Raw genomic sequence first — 25,717 nt, 5'->3', positions numbered from 1 at the left:
GACTTGAAGGGTGGGGATATTGAAATAAGCATACCTCCAGTTCAACTCTACCATCCAGTCTCTAGGGCCGACAAGATCTGGGCAAAAGTAAGCATCCTGAAATTCTCCTTCTAATATTGAGAGGGCACAGAAAGTAGCAGGAATAGCAACCACATCCTACTTCTGGTGCAGGCACTCTCCTTTAGCCCGAAGAGCCTGCACTTCATGACAGAGCAAGACGAGGTGGTTCTCCATGAGCCGTTTTTAGGTCGAGCCTATCCCATTCCGCAGGAATTGATAGGGGAGAATTTTAGTGTGCAAAATAAGTTCTCAAACCATCGGGCGGATTTCAAACTGTTCACGTGAACACAAGCACGCGCTTTTCCCCCACAGGCTTTTTATTACCATTTGCTCCTGCCTCCGAGAACTTCAAAGGGATCCTCGCATCGCTGGCCTAATTACTTTCACTTTCGCAGTAATGTTCTCAGAGACTGCCTCTGAGAGCTTCAAAGGGATCCTCGCATCGCTGGCCTAATTACTTTCACTTTCGCAGTGATGGTCTCAGTTAGCCACCTCTGTGCTTTTCGTCCATTGACACAGACATTTGTCCGTTCTTAAAAGCACTCCAGAGGCTGCGTGCCAAGCGGAGCTGAATTTTTTTTTTTTCGGGAACTGTATAAATACCGCCAGAATGTTCCCGTTTGCATCTCGGCAGGGCGCCTCCACTGGCGCTCCAGAGACGGGAACCGTTTGGTTTCTGTCCCTTCCCAGGCTTACTTGTATATTTGTGCATTGCCATTTGAGTTGACAATTCAGGGCTCGCTAAATCAATCCCTTAATCATGGCCTCTTAACCCGACGTGCCAAAGGACCACTGCGTGGGTAAAAAGCCACCACATACTGATACAATAATTATTTATTTTTTTAGTTAAATAAAGCGTTTGTGTAAAGCTCCGTATCACTTCGTCAGCTTTCTTTAAATCTCGTTCATATTATGATTACGTCACGTCTGTTTCCATTTTTGTCATTTGTACGTCCTCATAGTGTTGTCGACAGTCGTACGGGTGCCTTTTCCTAGGGTTCTGTTCTTTACCTACTCTCAGTAATATGGTCTATTTTTGAATCACCCCTCCCCCTAAGTCCTCGATACTCAAACCACTGGAAATATATTTTCATTCTAAAAACAAGTTTTGCTGTGGAATTTGGGAGTGTTTTGTAGCTCTTAAACACTCACACAGACGCAACAGTCACAGATGCACACGTGCGCGCCCCCTCCCTCGCCCCATACATATACATCACAAGGTCAAGGCTTTCAACCGATTGGTTATAATATGTCCCTTCATCGAGGGATTAAAGACAAAAGTGGTTCTGTTGGGTGGCAGAATGCATTGCTTTAAGGGAAGGCAATATTAGCTCATAACACAATAGAAAAATTCGGTTAAATTAAATTCAATTAAACCTCTCTGAAAACAAATGAAGTTCAAAGCTTTTATATAGTAAAAAGTCACAATTACAAAACACCGGAATTACTTCATTCCGTTTTAGTTTCAATAAATGCTAAAACAAGTGAGGAGTGACTGTACAAATTTATACAGTATTGTACAAGGGGGAAAGGGGGAGGAAAGGTTTTTTGGTTTGGCGGTCAGAGTTCTGAGTTAATGCTTCAAGGAAACAGATGGTTACTGTGCCCTTTCCTGGAGGTTACTTGACCAAAGTTGTGCGTCGACGTTTCGACCCTGATGCGCCCCAATTGGTGGTCACGGCGGGTCTTTATCAAGACAATGGTGGGGGGGAGGGGGAGGGGTGGGGGGGAGGGGGAGGGGTGGGGGGAACAAGGGGGTCTGGACTTGCAGGAGGAAAAGATCACACCCTGGAGGGAAGCCGGAAGGTCAATCCCGAATCAAAGAAAATATTGCCTTTCCTTAAAGCAATGCATTCTGCCACCCAACAGAACCACTTTTGTCTTTAATCATACTTACCCAGGTTCTGAGGGACACAGGGTTACCCCTTTTTTGTTAAACCTTCATCGAGGAAGGCAACTTGTGGGCGTGAGGATGACAGAATGAGTCAAGGTTTCGCCCTCGTCAGGACACATAGGGTTTGTTTGAGCAGTTAGTCAGTCAGCGGCAGAACACCCGTATTCATACTGGGTGAAGCCAGGGCACTTTACTAAGCTAATTCACAAAGCCTCATCACCTCAAGCTTCAGTTAGCACCAGTAATTAACCACATTTCTAAACACACCTTTGTAGAGACGCTCAGACCTCCATACAGGACATGCTTTTGCTAAACATAATACACTCATGGTTTGTAAATCCATTTTAATGCTCTGTTTATAGTATATTAAATACTCATAAAGAAATCCCGCTGTCCAGAGGGTTTTTTCCTAGTCACTCGCCATGCCATACTGTGTAAGTGATACTATGGCACTATTTATGAAGGCCTGATTCATCTTGCAGAAGGTTGCACACTTTCCAAGAGCGCGAAATCCGTGTGAGATGGAAGCCTCACTTGCCCCGTGTGGGTCGTTCTTCTGATCTGCAGTCCCTGATTCTCTCCCACTAGACAGGGCTTTTATGTTTTCGATAGTACTGGCGCCGCATTACTGCTCGGTTGTGTAATAGGATTTACAAACACGGCTATTGATCTTGCGAAACGTTTCTAATTTTTTCAGAAATGCAGGTATATTGAAATGTGGTGCACAGGCTTTTGGATGCATCGTTTACATCCAAGGAAACAAATCGTGCACAGGTGCAGCTGTGTCTGTGTGATCCATACAGGAGAGGTTGGAAATTATGAACATGGACACTTATCCAGTATCCAAGCAGCTACCTGCATTTCTCTCTTTTTAGATTTTCTTTTTTTATGTCAGTTATGCTTTACAATACAAACATATTATTATTGCAAACATGTTGGCCACACAGCGACCAACAGAAAACATAGGGCATAGGTTTGAAGGCATAGTTTGTAGAGGGTGTGGCGTTATGGCTAGAGCTGCCAATTTTGCAATTGGGTAACCACACTTGAGTCTGCTATCAGTTCAATACCCTGTGATTCTGGACAAATCACTTAACTCTCCCTGCGCCTAAAAACAGAATGAATCTGGCGTTTTGCAATGTAACTGGTGCTCATGTAATACATTCCATCGTCCATGGATAGTTCTCTTTCCTATGAATGTGAGAATAGTGATCATTATATCTTCAATCAATTCCTAAAACCACTTCTAAGTAAACAAGCATTGGCATAGCCAATGGGTCTCGCTTTTGGCACCTTAAAAGTATATAGTTATGCAGCACAATATCCTTGGTACAGCAACATCAACTGTTGCATGGCTAAACACTTATAAGGTCCCAAAGGCGAGACCTATTGGCTATGCCAATGCTTGATTTCTTAATAACTACATAGTCTATATAGTCTATTAAAGGTGCATGGCTAACGAGAACCTGTGTGTTAGCGGCTAAATTGCTGACTTTCAAACAGGAGAGCAGAATTTAAATGTCTTTTTCAAAACTTTCTAAAAAATCATGTGGTTAGTGACATACACTGAAGGGGGTCATGTAGAGATTGCTGAACGTTCATCATCTGCTGAAAAGCAGCAGATGCCCCATCTGGCAAATATGTGCTCCACATATCCCAATCATCGGTCAGAAATCTTCGATCAGTGGCTCATCTGCCACAGGCCAATTGGCCAATGTGCTTATGAAAGTCCACCTTATTTATGACATTTTTCCCCTTCAAGTCCAAGAGGAACAAGCATTTGCAATGCACTAGATCTCGCATTACTGAAAGTTTATTTTTTAGATTTGTGTTTTGGACACTTTTGTATTCGTTATGTATGCTTTCTGCATCTCCACTTTGTATATTCTTGAGAGATTCAGTTACCCCTACCTCATTTTTATTAGGTCTCGCCTAAGGCATTGCTTTAGCAATGCTTGTTGGCGAGATATAAAGTAAAGGTTTTGAAAAATGCTCCTAAAGTGCGGATTGGGCTATCGGCCGCACTCTATCTATCGCCCCTCACTCTAACAATCTATCGCCCTCTATCTATCTATCGCCCTCCCTCTATCTATCTATCGCCCTCCCTCTATCTATCGCACTCACTCTATCAATCTATTGCATCACTACAGCATCACTCAGCACCACCACAGCACCACCACAGCACCACCACAGCATCACCACAGCATCACCACAGCATCACCACAGCACCACCACAGCATCACTCAGCACCACCACAGCATCACTCAGCACCACCCAGCATCACTCAGCACCACCCAGCATCACTCAGCACCACCCAGCATCACTCAGCACCACCCAGCATCACTCCGCACCACCCAGCATCACTCAGCACCACCACAGCACCACTCAGCACCACCACAGCACCACCACAGCATCACTCAGCACCACCACAGCATCACTCAGCACCACCACAGCACCACTCAGCACCACCACAGCATCACTCAGCACCACCACAGCACCACTCAGCACCACCACAGCACCACTCAGCACCACCACAGCACCACTCAGCACCACCACAGCATCACTCAGCACCACCACAGCATCACTCAGCACCACCACAGCATCACTCAGCACCACCACAGCATCACTCAGCACCACCACAGCATCACTCAGCACCACCACAGCACCACCACAGCATCACTCAGCACCACCACAGCATCACTCAGCACCACCACAGCATCACTCAGCACCACCACAGCATCACTCAGCACCACCACAGCATCACTCAGCACCACCACAGCATCACTCAGCACCACCACAGCATCACTCAGCACCACCACAGCATCACTCAGCACCACCACAGCATCACTCAGCACCACCACAGCATCACTCAGCGCCACCACAGCATCACTCAGCGCCACCACAGCATCACTCAGCGCCACCACAGCATCACTCAGCGCCACCACAGCATCACTCAGCGCCACCACAGCATCACTCAGCGCCACCACAGCATCACTCAGCGCCACCACAGCATCACTCAGCGCCACCACAGCATCACTCAGCGCCACCACATCACTACTCAGCGCCACCACAGCATCACTCAGCGCCACCACAGCATCACTCAGCGCCACCACAGCACCACTCAGCGCCACCACAGCACCACTCAGCGCCACCACAGCACCACTCAGCGCCACCACAGCACCACTCAGCGCCACCACAGCACCACTCAGCGCCACCACAGTACCACTCAGCGCCACCACAGCACCACTCAGCGCCACCACAGCACCACTCAGCGCCACCACAGCACCACTCAGCGCCACCACAGCACCACTCAGTGCCACCACAGCACCACTCAGCGCCACCACAGCACCACTCAGCGCCACCACAGCACCACTCAGCGCCACCACAGCACCACTCAGCGCCACCACAGCACCACTCAGCGCCACCACAGCACCACTCAGCGCCACCACAGCATCACTCAGCGCCACCACAGCACCACTCAGCGCCACCACAGCATCACTCAGCGCCACCACAGCATCACTCAGCGCCACCACAGCATCACTCAGCGCCACCACAGCATCACTCAGCGCCACCACAGCATCACTCTGCGCCGCATCACTCAGCGCCACCACAGCATCACTCAGCGCCACCACAGCATCACTCAGCGCCACCACAGCATCACTCAGCGCCACCACAACATCACTCAGCGCCACCACAACATCAATCTGTGCAACCATTCAACAACTGGTTCAAATATGTTCTCTCAATGTTTCAAGCTTTATTACAAATGTCACAAAAAGATATTAATATTTCACTCTGTTCTTGGATTTTCATCACAATAAAGTACACTGAACATAATCTTCACAAAAGTTATTTACAAAAGTTTAAGCTATTGCCATTATAAATTACAATCACTTTTATTTAGGTATTAATTATTTAAAAAAATTAAGCCATTGTTATTTGTAATATCAATACATCTAAGTCACGTAAATACAAAACATGTTGCATTACAAATGCTATAGGTGTCACATTTGCGAAAGTTATAACTATTGGCATTGTAAATGACAAAGCTAATTAGCTATTTTCAAAACCAACACATAAATAAAAAAAAATTCATTTACAAGACCAATAGCTCAAACTTTCATAATGCGAGACCTATTGCATTGCAAATGCTTGTTGAAATGGTGGCAAAGGTGAAGTTACCACGAAGAGAAGGGCGTACCCCTGCTGCACAAGTTGAAACACTCACTTGTCAGGGGTAATTGCACAACACTGGGACAGTTGATGCCTGATCCTGCTGCCAAAGGGAAGGCTGTGCTGGATAGGAGGTACACTAAAGAGGCTTAGGAGTTGCTGGAGGGGTGGGGAATGGAGCATCATAGTGAGGAGACGTTGAACTGTAAGCGGTTCCCTACCAAACAGACCGATTTTTGATATATAAAAAAATTGTCTTTGAATATGCACACCGTGTTTCTTGCAATTGTTTTTTGTAATATTTTTTCCTGACCAATTGTTTGTTGTTTATTTGAAGTTTTATTTATTGAATCTTTGTAAATTTAATGTAGACCAGCAGACACACCTCGGGTGTGTAATACAATTCTACTCTAGCACCTTCATGACAGACGTTAAAAACCTTGACCTAGAACTCTGCTATAGTAGGGCATTGCCATGCTAGATGTATGAACGTGGCTCGTGGTATAAGACATCTCTTGCCATTTTGCCTAAGACCTATCCAGTGAATTTGCAGGTTGGGGGTATGGGAGATACAGCGAAGAAATGTAAAGTGGATGAGCTGCAGTTAGTAAATTGGAGTGCCAGCTTTCGCGTGCCTTTGATACTGCCACGGGAAAGTGTGTTGTGTAGTATTGTAAAGGAGCATGCTAAGTTTATGCGGGGAAGGGTCGGTTTGCATGTGCTCAAGTGCTGGAAGCGTGGGGGGGGATAGCCTGGAAGGTGTTGTATAGCTGACGACTTACAGCCCAAAGTTGGTAGTATAAAAGTGGATCTGAAATGGTAGGGTAGAATCGCCTACTGTTGGCAGGGGGGTGGGGGGGTGGGCTAGAAGGTTATCTGCAGGGTATAGGTCTGCAAAAGTGGTGAGGTCTAGCCGACGCACCAGCGTTAGCTCCGCTGTCTAATAGTGGGAGGAGTTGTGGATTGTGAGCCAGTGGGATAGACATAGCATATAGTATTGATATGCCTGCTCTTTTACACAGTCCCTCCCAAGCCCATCTCAGAGTCTCCACTATGTTGATTACAAGCCCTGGGTTCCTGTTAGCCTGATATGCAGCGACCTGAAAGGGGTTGGGAGCAGCCCTGTCCTTTTATACTGAGAGTTGAAGCTGAAATGGGGTCGGGGAGAGCCAGTGGTGTAGGAACTGGGCCTGTGCGGACTAAGTAGGCATATAAAGTGAGATCGGGTGCTCCTAAGCCCCCTCGATTCAGTGGAGCGTAAGTAATTCCCAGGATATTCAGGCTTGTTTACAGCCCAGACTAGGTCCACCGTGAGGAAGCACGGCCGTTTGAACAATGATTGATTTAGTGGCAGGGGTAGATGGACTAAAAGAAACCCTACATGGTAAAACTGTTATGAGCTAGTTCACGTATCACTTACGCCCTCGACACGAGAGAGTAAAATGCTATTTTACATGATTTACTCAAGATTAATCTATTATGCACAACAGAGGTATGTATGAACCGTCTCTTTGTATATGACATGAGAACATAGATGAAGTGGTCTTTTATTAGTTTTACTAAAACCAAATGTAACGTGGATAATTGTAATTAGTATTCATGAAATTAATCTTAATGTTTTTTTTAAAAAAGCTAAAAGGGAACTGCAAACTGACTTGGCTTTAAAAAGTGTTCTTTTGTACTTTTATTATATATATTTTAAAATGGATCAAATAAAGTTTCTTTGGATTGGACTAAGAGATACAGTAATTTGGGCAGAACAATCATTTGTGCTGTAGCTAACCAGCGACATGGGCAGTTTGGACAAGGCCGCCATCCTCCTCTCCAGCCAAGTCACTTCCCCTCCATAGTTCATGCTCCAGAGCTCAAGTATATCCCGGCTGAGCCAGATTCCTTGGTATTTGACCCGACCAACCAGCCCATGCTAAGGGATATTCCAGTGTGAAGGGGTGCAGCACTTCAGTTAGGGGAGATAGTATTAATTTAGGTCAATTAATCTGTATTAAGGACGGACCCCCAAATTTAGTAATTTTGTATATCACAGGGTTGAGGTTTTCCCTGGCATTGTGTATGTAAAGTGTGATGACGTCCGCATATAGCGAGACAATTAGCCCTCTAGATGTGAATCCCAGTCCTGTAGTGGCATGGTGTTGCCGAATTCGTGCTGCAAGAGGTTCCATTGCTATAGCGCAGAGGAGAGGAGTTAGGGGGGCACCCTTGACACGTGTCACGGGGAATATGTCAGAGGAGGAGGAGGTTCACGCGCAGTGAGAGCAGTGTATAAAAGGTGAATTTGTTGTATGTACGTAGAGCTGAAGCCCAACCTGGTCAGGATTGTAAATAGGTATGTCCACTCCAACGAATCAAATGTCTTAGTAGTGTCAAAAGGGCTGCCAGTGCAGGTACCTGAGGGTTGAGGTGTAAAAACTTGCACAAATGATGTGCTGTTGAACGTCCGGGTATAAATCGCGATTGATCTGATTTGGCCATAAGGGGGAGGAGTGGCTGTAATCTGTTAGCTAGCAGTTTTGCATACATTTTATTAACAAAGGGCAATATGAATCTCCGAGGTTCCAGGGTTTCCCCGGTTTAAGAAGTGTCTGTATTACTGCATCTGAAAGAGAATGTAGTTATAGATTCCTTACCTTTAGAATTACCACAAGGCGTCAGAATGGATCTGGAGATTTTCTCTTTAGCAGTGCTTCCACTTCGCTGGCATCGTGACGTTAACGCCAGTTCTTTCTTTTTCCACACCAGCCTAGCGCAGATCCGGAGAGAGAGAGTCATTTTTTGACAAACTTATTTGTCGACTTCTTTTTTGAGTGTTGACTCCTGGTGTACGAGGGATGTCCCATCATCGGACCGGGTTTAAACCGTGCGAGGCCTGTAACCGCCTGATGTCGGATACAGACCCCCACCTCGTGTGCCTTCAGTGTCTGGTGAGTGACCACGACATATAGTCGTGCTCCGACTGCCAGGCCATGAATCCGAAGTCTTTTCGTGAGCGGTCCGGAAAGCTCTTGGAGGCCCGGCAGTCGGCAGAGCCAACATCGCTATTAGTCATCCAAGTCTTTGCACTCCCCTGGTAAGTTGAAGCACAAGAAGAAGGTGAAGAATCACCGTCGCTCTTCGCCTTCGCCTTGTCCGTCTTTGACGCAGTACCTGGAGCGTCTTTACTCTCCAGCTCCGTCTTCGGAGCCTGCTCCTGGGATGGCTCTGTGCTTCCCCCCCCTTTTCCTGGAGTGGGATCGTCCCCTGCCCAGCTTCGAGCTTTCGACAAAGCCCCTCTCAGCATCTTTGGGCAGCCCGACTCCGCCTGCCTGACTTTGAGCACCGCGGACTCGGCAGGGGGACTTGGGTCTTCCAGACAGCTACTCCAGCACCAGAAGGTCCCGAGGTTCCGGATCTGGATTGACGCCGGTTGACCTCACGGCACCTTCCCCAGCACAGATTATAGTGTCGACGCCCCTGGTGCCGGTTGTGCTCCAGACCAATGCCGATCCTAGCCTCACCCTCGACTTGGACAGGGCACCGGATCGTCATTTGTACCTTTCAGGCCTGAGTGGCAACCAGAGGAGGACTAGGAGGGGTCTGTGGACCATTTGGCTGACCAGCTTGAAGAGCCAGACTGGCGAGGGGAACTGGGTGATGCCAGTGGTTTGGATACCTCCCTAGACTTTGGTATGCTCCCCGCCCCCAGAGCCCGGAAAAGGCCCGGCCGTTCTCACTCGTGCAGTGGCAGAGGGCAGAGATGCAGCTAAGTTCACCATCCGATGTGGACTGGATACCGCCGACTCTCTGGGACGAACTGTTTTCCACATCAGTAAACCGAGGAACTGCACCTGGTTGAAGGACGTCTTGTTTCTCTGGGGATGTCCAATCCACCTTACTGGACATACCCTTTGATGGCTGTCACCTTTTCGGTGGCAATGCAGACTCGGCGCTCATACGCTTTAAGGATTCTAGGGCTACTGCCAGATCCTTGGGTCTCGCGGCACCTCTCACCCCACGCAGTCTGCTTTTCATCCCTTTCGTGGCTACGGAAGGGTTGCTCCACCACGTTCGACTCAGTCTACCCACTGGGTCATTCAAGCTGCCTAGCCTGTGCATGGCCGCGGACGTGGGACCCAGCGATGCGGGTCTGGGGGCCAGCGGACAGGCCAGTCCACTCCACTCAAACCCGCCCCTGCAGCAACCTCCAATCCCTCCTAGGCCAGTGGTTGGCAGGATTTGCCATCACTTACCCCACTGGCAAAACATCACGTCAGACAGGTGGATTTTGCAGGTAGTCCAAAGGGACTACTCCATCCCCTTCGAGACTACCTCTCCCTCCATGCCACCATCCTTCCATCGCATGTCGGAGGATCACTTGGCCCGTCTCCGCCAGGAAGTTGCAGATCTTTTGGCCTAGGGAGCTATCGAAAGGGTCCCTGTGCCAGAAGTTGTTTGTGGTTGCTACTCCCACTACTTTCTGATACCCAAAGGACAAACGCCTGTCTCCTAACTTAGACCTCAGGGCCCTCAACCGCATCCTCCGGAAGGAAAATTCAAGATGCTCACTGTGGCTCAGGTCCTATCTTCCCTCGACCCTTGAGACTGGATGGTAGTGTTGGACTTGCAGGACGCATACTTCCATATCCCAGTCCTGCCCGCCCACAGGCGTTACCTAGGTTTGCGGTAGGCCACGAGCATTTTCAGTTTCCGTACTCCACTTTGGCCTTATCAGCACCCCTCGGGTGTTCACGAAAGTGATGGTGGTGGTCGCAGCTCATCTGCGCAGATCAGTGGCTCCAGTCTTCCCCTATCTCGACGACTGGCTGTTGAAGCAGGATCTACTGAGGCTCTCTGCTCCCACTTCCAGACTACGGCAGATCGCCTGCACTCGCTGGGGTTCACTATCAATGTGCCGAAGTCACACCGGACTCCCGCCCAGAAGCTCCTTTTCATCGGAGCAGTTCTGGATACAGTGGAGTTTCGGGCTTATCCTTCCGAGCAGCAAGTCCGGGATATTCAGGCTATGATAACGATGTTTCAGCCTCTAACCAGGATTTTGGTGAGAATGACCCTGAGGCTGCTGGCCCTTATGGCCTCCTGCATCCTGCTGGTGGATCATGCCAGGTAGTATATGCGGGCTCTGCAGTGTGACCTGAAGTTCTGGTGGGTGCAACATTAGGGGAATCTTTCCGACTTCGTCCAGATGTCGGAGGAGACTGCACGACAAATGCAGTGGTGGCTAACAAACCAAGCTTGGTTCAGAGACAGATCCCTCTCCCTTCCCCAACCAGACCTCTCGGTGGTGACAGATGCGTCACTCCTGGGATGGGACAGCCATCTTGGCGAGGCGGAGATCAGAGGTGTCTGGTCTCCGGCGGAGTCCGGGCTCCATATCAACGTGCTGGAGCTCCGGGCGCTTCATCTGACACTGAAGGCATTCCTTCCCTCTCTCAAAGGGAAGGGGGTGCAGTTGTTCATAGACAACACCACCGCCATGTGGTACTGCAATAAGCAGGGTGGGGTGGGGTCGTGGACCCTCTGTCAAGATGCTCTTCGTCTCTGGACATGGCTGGAACATCAGGGCATGTCCCTGGTGGTTCAACACCTGGCAGGTTCTCTGAAAGCTAGGGCTTACAAACTCAGCTGCCGGTGCCTGATGGATCACGAATGGAGTCTACACTCTGAGGTGGTGCATCTCTCTTTCAGCGGTGGGGAGAGCCTTGGTTAGTGACCACTGTGCCTTTCCTAGGCCCGGTCGCCCCCTCCTGCTCCCGCTGACGCCGACTGCCATTTTTTTAGCAACCCAGCCACCGCTGAGCCAGCCGCTCGATCCTGCTTCCCGCCGCTGCCTCCCTGCGGCCCCGCCCATTCGCCGCCCCGCTCCCGCCACCCAGCTGACCCGCCCTCCCGGCTCCTTACTTAAGGAGACCGCGGACTGCCTTCTGGAGTGACCACTGCGCCTTTCCTAGGCCTGGTCGCCCCCTCCTGCTCCCGCTGACGCCGACTGCCATTTTTTGATTGACCCAGCCACCGCTGAGCCGGTCGCTCGATCCTGCTTCCCGCCGCTGCCTCCCTGCGGCCCCGCCCCCCGCCGCCCATTCGCCGCCCCGCTCCCGCCACCCAGCTGACCCGCCCTCCCGGCTCCTTACTTATGATGCCCACTCCCACGCGCAGCGTTGACGCGCAGCGTTGACGCGCAGCGGGCGCGCCGATTGTGCGCCGAAGGCAAGCCCGTCTGCGCCCGTCCGCGCCTGGCCCGTGCCCAGCGCCAGGACCCCTGGCCCCCGACGGACCTACGCCGCCGCCACCCTCATCGCACTCAAACCCGACCGACCAAGAGCCTGCCACCGAGCCACCCCGAGACGCACCCACGGACCCTTCACCTGTCAAGCCTGCAAGTTCACCTGCCTCCGGACCAGCACCACAGCTACCAAGCCGAGCACCAACAGCCACCTCAAGTGCATCCTGCTCAACACCCGCTCCATCCACAGACACGCCATCGAACTTTGGAACCTGCTCGACACAACCTCACCAGACGTCGCCTTCCTCACAGAAACCTGGATGAACGCCTCCTCAGCACCCGACATTGCCATCGCCATCCCAGATGGTTACAAGATCACCCGGAGGGACCGCGTCAACCAGACTGGAGGAAGCATCGCCATCGTACACAAGAACACCACCCACATCACGACCGACTCCAAGGACACCTTCGCCGCCGCCGAGTATCTCCACTTCCAGATACACACCGACCCAAAGACGACCCTCAGAGGCACCCTCGTCTACAGACCCCCGGGACCACGCACACAATTCAGCGAAGACATCACAGACTTCATCAGCCCGCACGCCCTCCGCTCCGCTGACTACATCCTCCTAGGGGACCTCAACTTCCACCTGGAGAACAACAAGGACCGCAACACCGCCGCCCTGCTGGACAACCTCGCCAACCTCGGACTCAAGCAACTGGTCAACACCCCCACCCACTACGCCGGCCACACGCTTGACCCCGTCTTCTCATCCAGCAAGCACATCACCTTCAGCCATTCCACCGGACTTCACTGGACCGACCACAGCTGCGTCCACTTCAGCTTCAGAAGAACCACGACCCACCGCCACCCGCAACAGGTTCCCCGCAGGAGCTGGAGCAAGATCACCGCCGAGCAGCTCACCACCTCCCTCAGCCAGAACCCACCCGCCAGCACAACGAACCCCAACGAAGCAGCACGCAACCTCACGCAGTGGCTGACCGCCTATGCCGACGACCTCGCGCCACTAAAGAACCCTCCCAGCAGACCCAGAAGCAAGAAAGCCTCCTGGTTCACCGACGAACTCAAAGACTCCAAGAAGAACTGCCGCACCCTCGAAAAAGCCTGGCTCCTCGACCAGACCACAGACAACATGACCGCCCTCTAAGACGCCACCCGCAAGCACCACCAGCTCATCCGCACCACCAAGAAGAAATCACTGAAGGAACGACTGGACAACAACGCCCACGACAGCAAGGAACTCTTCAGCATCGTCAAGGAGTTCTCCAACCCCAGCACCGGCAACAACGACATCACTCCTTCACAAGATCTCTGCGACTCTCTCGCCACGTACTTCCACCGCAAGATCGCCGACATCCACAACAGCTTCGGCGCACCATCCACGCACCCAACCGTCGACCCAACGCCCCCCACTGCCACCCTCCGCACCTGGACCTCGGTGACCACCAAAGACACAGCCCGCACGATGAACACCATCCACTCCGGATCTCCAACCGACCCCTGCCCCCACCACGTCTTCAACAAGGCCGACTCCATCATCGCACCCCAACTCCGGGACGTCATCAACTCCTCCTTCAACACCGCCACCTTCCCGGAGAGCTGGAAGCATGCCGAGCTCAATGCCCTACTGAAGAAACCAACAGCGGACCCCACCGACCTCAAGAACTTCCGCCCCATCTCGCTCCTCCCTTTTCCTGCCAAAGTCATCGAGAAGACCGTCAACAGACAGCTTGCAGCCTTCCTCGAGACGAACGGATCCCTCGACCCCCTCGCAGTCCGGCTTCCGAGCCAACCACAGCACCGAGACCGCCCTCATCGCAGCCACCGACAACATCCGAGCCCTGCTTGACAACGGGGAAACAGCGGCCCTCATCCTCCTGGACCTCTCTGCAGCGTTCGACACCGTCTGCCACCGCACCCTAGATCAACGCCTCAGCAACATCGGTATCCAAGAAAAGGCACTGGAGTGGATCATCTCGTTCCTCGCCGGAAGAACACAGGGTCCGCCTCCCCCCGTTCCGATCCGAGGCCACCGAAGTCATCTGCGGCGTACCGCAAGGATCATCACTCAGCCCCACCCTCTTCAACGTCTACATGAGACCTCTTGCAGCCATCGCACGCCAACACAACCTCAACACCATCTCCTACGCCGACGACACCCAACTGATCCTCTCCCTCACCAGAGACCCCGCCACCACCAGAACGAGCCTACACGAAGGGATGAAAGACGTCGCAGAGTGGATGAATAACAGCCGCCTGAAACTGAACTCGGACAAGACGGAAGTCCTCCTCCTGGGACCATCGCCCTCCGCCTGGGACGACTCCTGGTGGCCTCCTGCCCTGGGCACCGCTCCCAAGCCAACAGACCACGCACGCAACCTGGGCTTCATCCTGGACTCTTCCCTCTCGATGACCAGACAAGTCAACGCCGTCTCCTCATCGTGCTTCAACACCCTGCGTATGCTCCGAAAGATCTTCCGATGGATCCCGACCGAAACCAGGAAGACGGTCACCCAGGCACACGTCACCAGCCGACTGGACTACGGGAACACCCTCTACGCGGGAACCACAGCCAAACTACAGAAAAGACTCCAGCGCATACAGAACGCCTCCGCCCGACTCATCTTGGACATCCCCCGACGCAGCCACATCTCCGGCCATCTGAGGGACCTGCACTGGCTCCCCGTCAGCAAAAGGATCACGTTCAGGCTCCTTACCCACGCACACAAGTCTCTCCATGACCTGGGCCCCAAGTACCTCAACGACCGCCTAACCTTCTACACGCCCACCCGCCAGCTACGTTCTACGAGCCTCGTCCTCGCTGCCGTACCACGCATCCGAAGAGCCACCGCCGGAGTAAGATCCTTCTCCTACCTGGCAGCCAAGACATGGAACTCCCTCCCCATCTCGCCTTCAGGAAACAACTCAAGACCTGGCTGTTCGAGCAGTAGCGGAACCCTCCCCCAAGCGCCTTGAGACCCTTCCAGGTGAGTAGCGCGCTATACAAATGCTATGATTGATTGATTGATTGATTGATCTGTTCACCACCAAAGAGAACGCGCAATGTCAGAAATTCTGCGCATTGGAATTTCAAAGGCAGCACTCTCTCGGCGACGCTTTTCGTCACGATTAGAACTGCGGCCTCCTGTACGCCTTTCCGCCTGTACCACTTCTACCCAGAGTCCTGAAGAAGATCAAGCTCGACCGGGCAGTCATTCTTGTGGCTCCAGACTGGGTGGGAACAGTCTGATACCCAGAGCTCTTGAGCATGGCCATCAATAAGATTAGACTGCCTCTTTGGGAGGATCCTCTTTTGCAGCAGCAGGGGAGGATCCTCCACCCGAACCTGTCCAGCCTCCACCTCCTTGCATGTACATTGAGCGGCGACAGTTGACAGCTTTGGACCTTCCTCCTGAAGTCTGTAATGTCATCTTGGCAGCCAGGCGTTCCTCCACTAAGACAATATGCGCCTGCAGATGGGACAAGTTTGTGGCATGGTGCACAGCAAAGGCTGTGGATCCCCTTTCTGCCCATCTTTCAGAGGTTCTCCTCTTCATTCTATGTTTGGCCCAGCAGGGCTCTGCCCTTAGCACTATTAAAGGCTACCTTTCGGCCATATTTGCCTTTCTTCTCCTTCCTGATCAGCCTTCTCTTTTCAATAGGGGTAATGTAAATAGATTTCTAAAGGGTGTTACTCACCTCTGTCCTCCTTCTCCGTTCATAATGCCCCAGTGGAACTTGAGCCATGTTTTAACCTGTCTTAAGTGCGGTCCCTTCGAGCCTCTTCACAACTGTCCTCTCTGGCTCCTCACTCTGAAGACCGCTTTCCTTGTTGCCATCACTTCTGCTCGCAGAGTGCGTGAGCTTCAGGCTTGGTCTTCCAAACCTCCTTTTCTTGCTTTTCATCTGGACAAAGTAGTCCGTCGCACAAGGCCTTCTTTTCTTCCCAAAGTGGTTACCTCTTTCCATATAGGACAGACCATCCCTTTGCCCACCTTCTTCCCACCTCTGCGCCCTTCCAAGGAGGAGGAGAGACTTTACCGTCTGGACCCAAAACATGCGCTGTCTTTCTATCTCGATAGCACAAAAGATTTCCGGGTGGACGATCAACTCTTGGTTGGATATGTGGGGGCCAAGAAAGGCCGGGCTGTGCAAAAAGGCACCATCTCTCGATGGGTTGTCCTATGCATTCAAATCTGCTACTCCTTGGCAAAGAAGGAAGCCCCAGTGGGACTGCCTGCCCACTCCACTGGAGCAGCGGAAGCTACTGCTGCCTTGGGGCGTGCGGTCCCACTCCTTGACATCTGTCGGGCGGCCACGTGGCCATCTCTGCACACGTTCACCAAACATTATTGCCTGGATAGCCAAGTCCGGAGAGACTGCTACTTTGGCCGTTCTGTTCTCCAGGACTTTCTGGTGTGAACTTAGTTCACAGACCCACCCCTGGGGTTGGCATTGCTGGGGTATCTATTCTACAGGTAATTAATCTATAACTATAGTCTCTTTCACATGAACAAGTTACTTACCTTCAGTAACGATGTATCTGTAAGAGACATATGTAGTTATAGATTCCTTACCGCCCAACCCATCCTCCTCATTCTGCTAACTGACTTCTAGGGATCGGGACTCCCTTCTAGGGCCCTCGTTATGTGCACCAGTAGTCAGTGTCTTGCATGACTCTGCGCTACTGGCCTGGAGGTGTCAGAACTGATGTTAGCGTGCAGGGGGGGCATCTAAGTAGACACCGAAACGTCATTCCTGCATTCACGACGCCAACGACTGACGCGCAGTCGACTGGCTGCACCTACAGACGCGCAGTGTTACTGCTAAATAAAAAATCGCTGGATCCAGTCTGACGCCTGAGGGTAACTCTTTATCGCTCTCTTTATATGGCCCTGCTCCGGTCTGTCAGCTTATCCTCTTTGATGTAGGGTTCTAACATCCGCCGAACTCTAGTGTGTTTCGTGGACTTTTAGAGATTTGGTGGGTGAGAGCAGATGTTGCACAGGCCATGGGCGAGGCAAGGCATCGTGAAATGAGCACACAGGTGCGAAGGGATGTGTGGGAGATAAGCTTCAAGTGGTAGAAAGTGTATGTGTTATTTCGAGAGCAGCACATTACCAATGCATTTTTGCTGTGCTGATTGCAGAGAGAAAAACAAAGACCCGCATGGCATCATCAATGAAAGTTAGACTGAGTTTGATCGCTTCCCTCGCACACACGCTGTCCCACCGTTTGTTCCTCATTTGCTTTGCTCACAGCAACAATGAGTTGCTTTTTTTTTTTTATTATACAAAAGCTGCATACATATTGAACCAGGGCAGTTTGCTTTTCTTTTTATTGGCTTCAAACTTCTCTGTTTTGATGAATGGAATGATTTGAACTTTGCTTTTGCTTTAACAAAACAGTCATCGGTGATGTTGCTGTAAGTGGTGATATATATGGAAGAAACACACCTAGACATCAACCAGCACGCAGGGCTATTAAGATTATATAAGATACATTATTAAAAAAATAAAATAAAATGTCGATGTTGCAACAAGGTCAGATCTATGTGGTTCCTGCACATGATTGTCTGTTATTTTGAGATTTCAAAGCCATGCTAGCCTTAAGCCTTGAGAAAGTCCTGGGCCTGCATTCCATGATAGGGCAAAACGCATGCTGACTGGCAAAAAGGCACATGATGAACCCCTATGGAAGCAAGCATTGGCATAGCCAACAGGTCTCGCCTTTGGGACCTTTTAAGTGTTTAGCCATGCAACAGTTGGTGTTGTTGCACCAAGGATATTGTGCTGCATAACTAAATACTTATAAGACCCCAAAGACGAGACCTATTGGCTATGCCAATGCTTGTTTTAAAGGGGGCTGTTGTGAGAAGTTGGCCTGATATATGGTGCTCACTAATTCTAGTGATCGCCTTGTATCAGTCCAAACAACCCCTTATGGTGATTGGTTGCAAGTCAACCTTATAGACCAGCTATCCTAGTAGCGTGGACAAAAGCAGTCGTTAGGCTAAACTCTTGGCATGTGAAGCCAGCTGTTTTACCACAATATAACCCCTTGAATACCAGATGAAAGGACACCACACAGGTTGTTATGAAAATAAAAGGATATTTATTAACTAACATACACCTCTGAACTCTTTATGAGGTCAGAGGGCTAAGCACATGACAATACTACAAAAGAAATACTAGTTCGCACAATATTTACACGAGTGCCTTAGGGGCACGACAAACCATATACTCAAAACAATGGAATGCGAGGAAGGAAAGTACTGTAAGGAGATCCAGAGGCTGGAGGATCGGTGGGACTACACTACGAACTAGGTAAGTACGGAGCAGGAGGCCTACGGGACTCACGTGCAGAGTGGGAACTCTCACGCGGGATGCGTACCAACGTCTATGGATCTTACAATTTAGAAAGTTACGGATTCCGGACGAACCCGGCTGGATGGAGGGAAAACAACAGTGGACCTGGACACTAGGATAGTGAACACTGACTTCAGCACCCAGAAGCTTTAGTTACCTAACCCACAGGCTGCGGGTGCATAGGGCTGAAGTGGTGTCTGGTTTGCTGCGTTGATCCCGGTGATGCCTGAAACAAAGAGTTGCTGGCAGGCAGCCAGATGGAGGAGTCCGGTGGTTCCAAGGATGGAACTGGGAAGAAGTAAGTCCTGAAAGGGAAGGGGACAGAGTCTTGGTCACTAGCCAGTGACGGTGCTGGAACCAGGAGGGAACCAGATGCTGTCGCCGCGTTCAGGTGGAGGAAGGGTCGCTTCTCTCTGTAGCTGCGCGGACCAGGAGCTGTTCTTCACGACCAGGCTGGAGGCACGAGCTGTCCCACGTAGTCTGCTGCTGTTGGCGGTGTCGGATCGTCGATCTGGACAACAGGCCTTGGCTAATGCAAGCCACGCGGTGGAACAAAGATGGCGTCTGATGTGGACCAGGAGGGTCCGGGGTGCTTCTCTTTTGCAAGGAAGCAAGGGCCAGTCTGGGGGACCAGACTGGCAGTGTTGAAATCTTCGGGTCGTCGTCTCAGAGGTCACGAGCCAGCCGGCAAGTGACCAGACAACTGGAAAGCAGCAACCAAGTAAAAGAGGCCCCACGCAGATCACGGGGATGCTGGAGGGGCTGGTCTTTGGAGCAGGAGCTGCGTCGGTGTGGGGCTTCTCAGTCCCCAATGCACTCACTCGAGGAACTCTCGGGGGTCGTGCTGGAAGCGCTGTGCAGGTTTCTTCAAGATGGCCGTCTCCACGTTGCTCGTCGCACCCACGGGTCCCAGCTGTGCAGTGGATGTGGGTAGAGGTCAGAGGGGTCTGGAGGTCCGGGTCTTGTCGAGCTGGATGGTAGGATTCCGGGCTGGAAGGACTTTACAGCAAACCGCACAGGAGCTTGATGGTGCCTGCGAAGCAGGATGGTCACTCCCTGACCATAGGGGAGATTCTTCAGTCTTCTGATGTTCAGGAGGTCGAAGGTCAAGAGTTTCTTCGTGGAAGTTGTCAAGATTAATCTAACTAGGAATGGGACCAGCTCCTACCTTTATTCAGCTAAAGGGGGCTGCACTACGACTAGGTCCCTCCCCTGGGTGGGACCAGGAAGGGGGGTGGTTACACCCCCTATCCTTTGTCCGGTTTCCCGCCAGAGCTGGGGCTGGAGTGCCCCAGCAACTGGTTGGAACCGGTGTATGCACAGGGCACCTTGTGTGCCCCAGGCATGTCTCATTCCTTTCAGCCTTGGCCTACCTAATACACAAAATCCTGTCTGGGGTGGTGCTAGCACCTCCCAAGGCAGGAAACCCTTTGTCTGAGTCTCCCTTGCTGGAAGGACTCCCAACAGCAGGAGGTCAGACTTGTGTCTGTGGTGGCAGCATCCATTTTGTGATGCTGAGGCTCGAGTTAACTTTAACCGGGGTTCACAGTTACAGACATGTCGTGTCCCTCTGAAGGTTGGAATGCTAACCCCGTCGCCAGAATTGGCGAGGGGTTAGTATTCCAATTCGTATGACCCCTTACTCGACATGTTTTGATAATGCTATGCCAAAGTTAGCATTTGACCGCGAGGTTCATAATGCACTTAAGAGTATATGGTATAGCGTTATCATGGAACAGCTATAAGGACTTGTTTCCGCAAGCTGCAAACGGGCTCAGCTCATGCCAGAGCACCATCTCACATAATTCCAAGCACTCTGCCTTCAGGATTGATAAGGCCTGCCATAGGAGTGACTGATAGGAATATATGTGTCCATTTTAGGGTTTGATATAGGAATACTATATCTAAAGCAAAGGGTGATTACACCACCTTGCCCCAGCTGTCGTGCAGCCAGTTGTGTCAGATTTGGGTGGCCAGCCAGGGGTGGCATAATACATGCTGCAGCCCCTGGTAGGCCCTGGGTACACCTATGCCATGGATACCTAAGGTATACTGTACAGGGACTGATAAGGTGGCCCAGTACCAATTGGTAAATGCACCTAAGGTACATGCTTGTAATTTAGAGAGAGAACAGCTAGGCTGTGGGTCTGATTAGCAGGCCCACAGCCAGGGAAAGTCGTAAATCAGTGAAGCAAAAAGCAAAAATCTGGGGTGGCCATGGGATTGCAGACCCCACTCTCCTACAGCTGTCAGCCCGTCCAATCCCGGGGCCTTGTCTCCTGCAGACTATGTATCACTAGGATGGTATCTATGGTGGTGAACGGGCTCATCAAGGTAGGCCCGATGTGCCTTACCCAGCCACAGCAGCTTGATCGAATCTAAATAGTCGATAATCCTGCGGTCGAGTCGCTAGTGGTGGAGGAATATAATGTAGCATAGAAGTCTGTTAGGAGATCCAGTAGTGTGCTCGGGCCCCTCACTAGGCTGGAGGCACCATTCAGGAGCTCTGTGATATAATGAAGTGCGCAGAGTTCTGCGGATAGCGGCCAGGGCTTTGCCTGGGTGGTCCCCTTCCTCATAACCTCAAGCCGTGGCAAATTTCCATTAGAAATGTGTTTCCAAACTCTGAAATGTTCTCCCTCATTTACCAGATGTTCAGGCCCACAGGTTCTACTATATTCCAGCAGTATCCCGGATGGCATTTTCCAACTGCGAAAGGGTCTGTCTAATAGCCTTCAATACGCCAGCCTGCTAAGCGATGCATGCCCCTCTCTTTACTATTTTAAAGGCTTCCCAGAGAAGGGAGGGAGAGGATACTGACTTTTCGTTAATTGAGCAGCATTCTACTTTTATCTCTGTGAAATTCTTCCTTAAGACCACATCCATTAGGGCATAAAGGGGTAGTCGCCATTTGAATGCCCGGGGGACCAACAGGGGTAGTGTTAATTTTAGCAAGACTGGGGCATGGTCGGATAAAGTCTGCGACATGTGTCTAGTTACAGTTGCCCATGTTGCTACATCCCCGGATACAAGCTAAAAATCTAGTCTGGACCATGCATTATGGTGTCCAAATACATGTGCCCTCTCTCGCTTCTGGGTACCATTGTCTCCAAATGTCTACCAAACCATCTTCCTGTGTGAGGGATTTTAACATCAATACTGCCCTAGGATGGATCCTATGGGAAGAGCCCGATCTGTCAAGATCATCGTTTAATAGGGCGTTGAAATCGCCGCCCCAAATTAGTGTTGCAGCCCAGTAAGGCAATCTTTGACCAAATGGTGTAAAAGAAATCAGGATCATCTATATTAGGTCCATATTGCTGCCATAATGATAAGAGTTGCTGCCCCCTATTATATGTCTGCCATTGGGGTCAATCAACGAGCGTAATGTGACCCAACCTAACCCACTACGTATCAATATACATCCCAGGTTGTGGCCTCTGGAGCTACAGAGAAGCTGCCACGGTATCTCAAGGCCTAGATGGAGAGTGAGCTGCTCCAGCTTACCTGCTGCTGTGCGTGGCCTGCTGCTGGTGGAGTGGTCACTTATGAAGTTGGGTACAACTGAAGTATGGCTCTATACTGTGCCCAGCCAGTTCGCTGCCACCACAAATCTCTACCCATGCAGGGGCTGGCAAAGGCAGTTTACACACTTCTCGAACTGAATATTCCACTGTGGCTCATTGTAATCCACCAATGAGAAGCATGTAAACATGCCTATACTCTATATCCACGAAGGAGAGCACAATTAAGAGCTGCCATCTGATTGGCTGATTACAACTGAGCCTCAGCAGTCCGAGCCTACTTTGCAGTCAGGCAATCAACTCCTTTGCTTTGCCACATTTGTTTTCTTTTTATAACATTTTACCCTGCTGCCCCCTAGAGCCTCGCACTGCACTCGCTGCAGTAAACTCTGATTGGCACAGTGGCAGAGATCGCTTACTCGCCAGGTCGGTCAAGTAGGCCTGAAAACTGGTTCACCCTGAGAACCTGTTGACTCACCATAGCGAGTATGTTTTTCTAGGTCTGCTGTCATTGCTGGATCAACCCTCCTTGTTGAAGTCACCATTTGTGACTCATTTTCTGAATGTCTTGCAATACTTGTTCCCTTGTAACCCTTTTAATGATGTCCCAATGGGACCTCAATCCGGTCCTCAAGTTTCTGGTGTATTCCTCCTTTGAGTCCCCTACACAGCTGTTTTCTGTGGCTCTTGACTATCAAAATTCACCCTCCCTGAACCATCTTTTAACCTGACAAACTGGTTCTTCAGACACATCTCCTTCCTGCCGAAGGTTGTCACTCCATTTCTTGTTGGTCAGCTGATCACTCTGCCTACTTTTTTCGCTCCCAGTCATCCTTCAAGGAGGAGGAGAGACTCCATTGCTTGGATCCAAAGAGAGCTCTCTCGTTCCACATTGATTTCACCAAAGACCATTTCAATCCTCTAGGTTTTTCTGATTTGAGCTACTTCGCAGACCAACCTCCGGGGAGGTATTGCTTGGGTATCTATTCTAAGGTGAGGTGTCTGTGGTTAGGAGTCTATCAGAAGTTATTTACTTTCGGTAACGCCTTTTCTAGTAGAGAGACTATCTAACCGCAGATTCTTCATCAGCCCTCCCATTCTTCTCTCTTTGTGACCCGGACTCCCGAAGATATCCCTTTAGACACTGCACATTGGTTAAACATTGGTTTTGTCTGCATTTTTGGTGTAGAAATAGTCACAAAACAAACTGTCAACTTGCCGGTGGAGCTTACATTGGCATCATGATGGCCTTTACGAAGTGAACGATGCCTTCTTGGAGCCAATCAACTCTACCTACCACCATGCAGAGGTACTACACAAGATTTTCTGGAACCAGTCTCATACATGGGGATTATAAGGTGAGGAATTTGATTAGAGTCTCTACTAGAAAAAGTGTTACTGAAAGTAACTTACTTGTTAGTTTCCACCAGATAGAAATCTTGGGGCACATATAAAGGTCCTCAGACACCCAAACTGAATAGACAAAGCATGGAAAACATTTTTGAGTTGCATCCCGCCTTCAAGAGTGGTTATGTTCAAAGAAAAGTTTAGCCTTTTTCTTTTACAGCTGGCATCATTGTGGGTTGTTAAGCATGTTCTTGTGTTTAAACTGAACACTAGGAAGAAAATAAAGACTGGGATACTTTCTCTTTGGGAAAAAAAAGTCCTTAAACACATTTTTTCTGTATGACCAAAGGATATTTTGGATATTTGTTCTCACCTCACAAATAGTTGCCAGACGTTTTCCATGGAGCCGAATGACCAGCCTTATCACCTCAGAAGGTCATGATTTTTTGCTGCTGTTTGATTGAGAGAATTTGTTAAGCAACAGGAAAAAAAATATGTAATTCCTAATGGCATTTTATTAAAATCTTTTGATTTGAAATGTTATAACGTTACAGAGTCTGCAGTGAGACCATTGACTCTTAAAACCCGAGTCATAGACCTCACTGACTGCACGTGACTAAGAATACTACCAGGAGCTACTAACATGCTTTATTAAGAGCATTAATCTACAGTATTCATAAAAATGTAATTAAGGTTCTTATGTGTTTGTATAAACCAAAATGTAATGGAGTAGTATTTTGATCTACAGGTGATTTTCAGAATGTTATTTAGCATTCGATTTAGGCTTATTATTTTGCTTTCTTATCACAACTAATTCCAAGCAGGTGTACACTTATACCTGGTGTTTATGCTGGCATCATAGCCTCAGCTTTGTGTCTGGTTACTGGGTGGATCGAGGTAGATTGTTGTGGGAAGGGTTTTCAAAATCCAATTATGTGTGCTATATAAGCGTTGGAAACTAACTTTAATCATCGTTGTTATAAATGCACTTTATTATGTCATTGATGTTCACATGGTTGTGCACTTTGTGTTAAGATGGTGGGAAACTTTGTGTATCAGTTTTTTTAATGCATTTAATCTAATGCAAAGTTACTTTTCTTTCTCAGGAAAAATTCCTACGGGTATAGGAAGAAGCGAGATGACAAGTTTGTGGTACGTTTATAATGCTTTTGCCCCGGCATTAATAGAGGTGTTATGTTCTGGTTAGCTGTGGTATGCTTGTTTGTTGAACTTAAACATAAACATAGTATAAAATGTCTATGTAAGTGCAATTGCAGAAGGCATTCTTTTTTGCAGTTGTACATAGTTTGCCCATAGAATTTTTTAAAAGTGATAAACTCAAACTGGAGTTGTGCGGTTGTTTTTGCATAGCAGTTGCTAAAACAAGCATTTACAATGCAAAGGTTTCGCCTTTGGATAAGTTAGAGCTATTGGCATTGTAAATGACAAAATTTGTATTTATGTGTTGGTTTTGTCATTTACATTGCCATTAGCTTAATCTCTCGCAATGTGAGACCTATTGTACCCTACGGACGAGCTCAGCAGACAGCAATTACTACCACACACACACACCTAGAGCCACCCACACACACACACACACACACACACCTAGCCACACACACACCCAGAGCCCCACACACACCCAGAGCCCCCCCCACACACACACACAGAGCCCCACACACACACACCCACCCAGAGCCCCACACACACACACACACCCAGAGCCCCACACACACACACACACCCAGAGCCCCCCACACACACACACCCAGAGCCCCCCACACACACCCACCCAGAGCCCCCCCACACACACACCCACCCAGAGCCCCCCACACACACACACACACCCAGAGCCACACACACCCACACCCACCCAGAGCCCCACACACACCCACCCAGAGCCCCACACACACCCACCCAGAGCCCCACACACACCCACCCAGAGCCCCACACACACCCACCCAGAGCCCCACACACACCCACCCAGAGCCCCACACACCCACCCACCCAGAGCCCCACACACCCACCCACCCAGAGCCCCACACACACACCCACCCAGAGCCCCACACACACACCCACCCAGAGCCCCACACA

At 50.1% G+C, this 25,717-nt stretch overlaps 1 protein-coding gene across 4 annotated transcripts in view; it reads left to right on the top strand.

Moving 5' to 3' along the window:
• The window catches only part of LARP4B (La ribonucleoprotein 4B), a 639,242-nt gene that overhangs the window by 381,629 nt on the left and 231,896 nt on the right, over positions 1-25,717 (top strand). For all 4 annotated transcript variants that reach the window (XM_078663295.1, XM_078663296.1, XM_078663294.1 and 1 more), the window contains one exon: positions 24,730-24,775. In XM_078663295.1, the coding sequence (XP_078519421.1) occupies positions 24,730-24,775 (46 nt within the window). The remainder of the gene's footprint in view (positions 1-24,729; positions 24,776-25,717) is intronic.

This window comes from Lissotriton helveticus, chromosome 10 (genome assembly GCF_964261635.1).
Source record: "Lissotriton helveticus chromosome 10, aLisHel1.1, whole genome shotgun sequence".
NCBI classification, from domain to species: domain Eukaryota; kingdom Metazoa; phylum Chordata; class Amphibia; order Caudata; family Salamandridae; genus Lissotriton; species Lissotriton helveticus.
The sequence above is the reverse complement of the archived record's forward strand: the minus strand, read 5'-3'. Positions and strand labels throughout refer to the sequence as shown.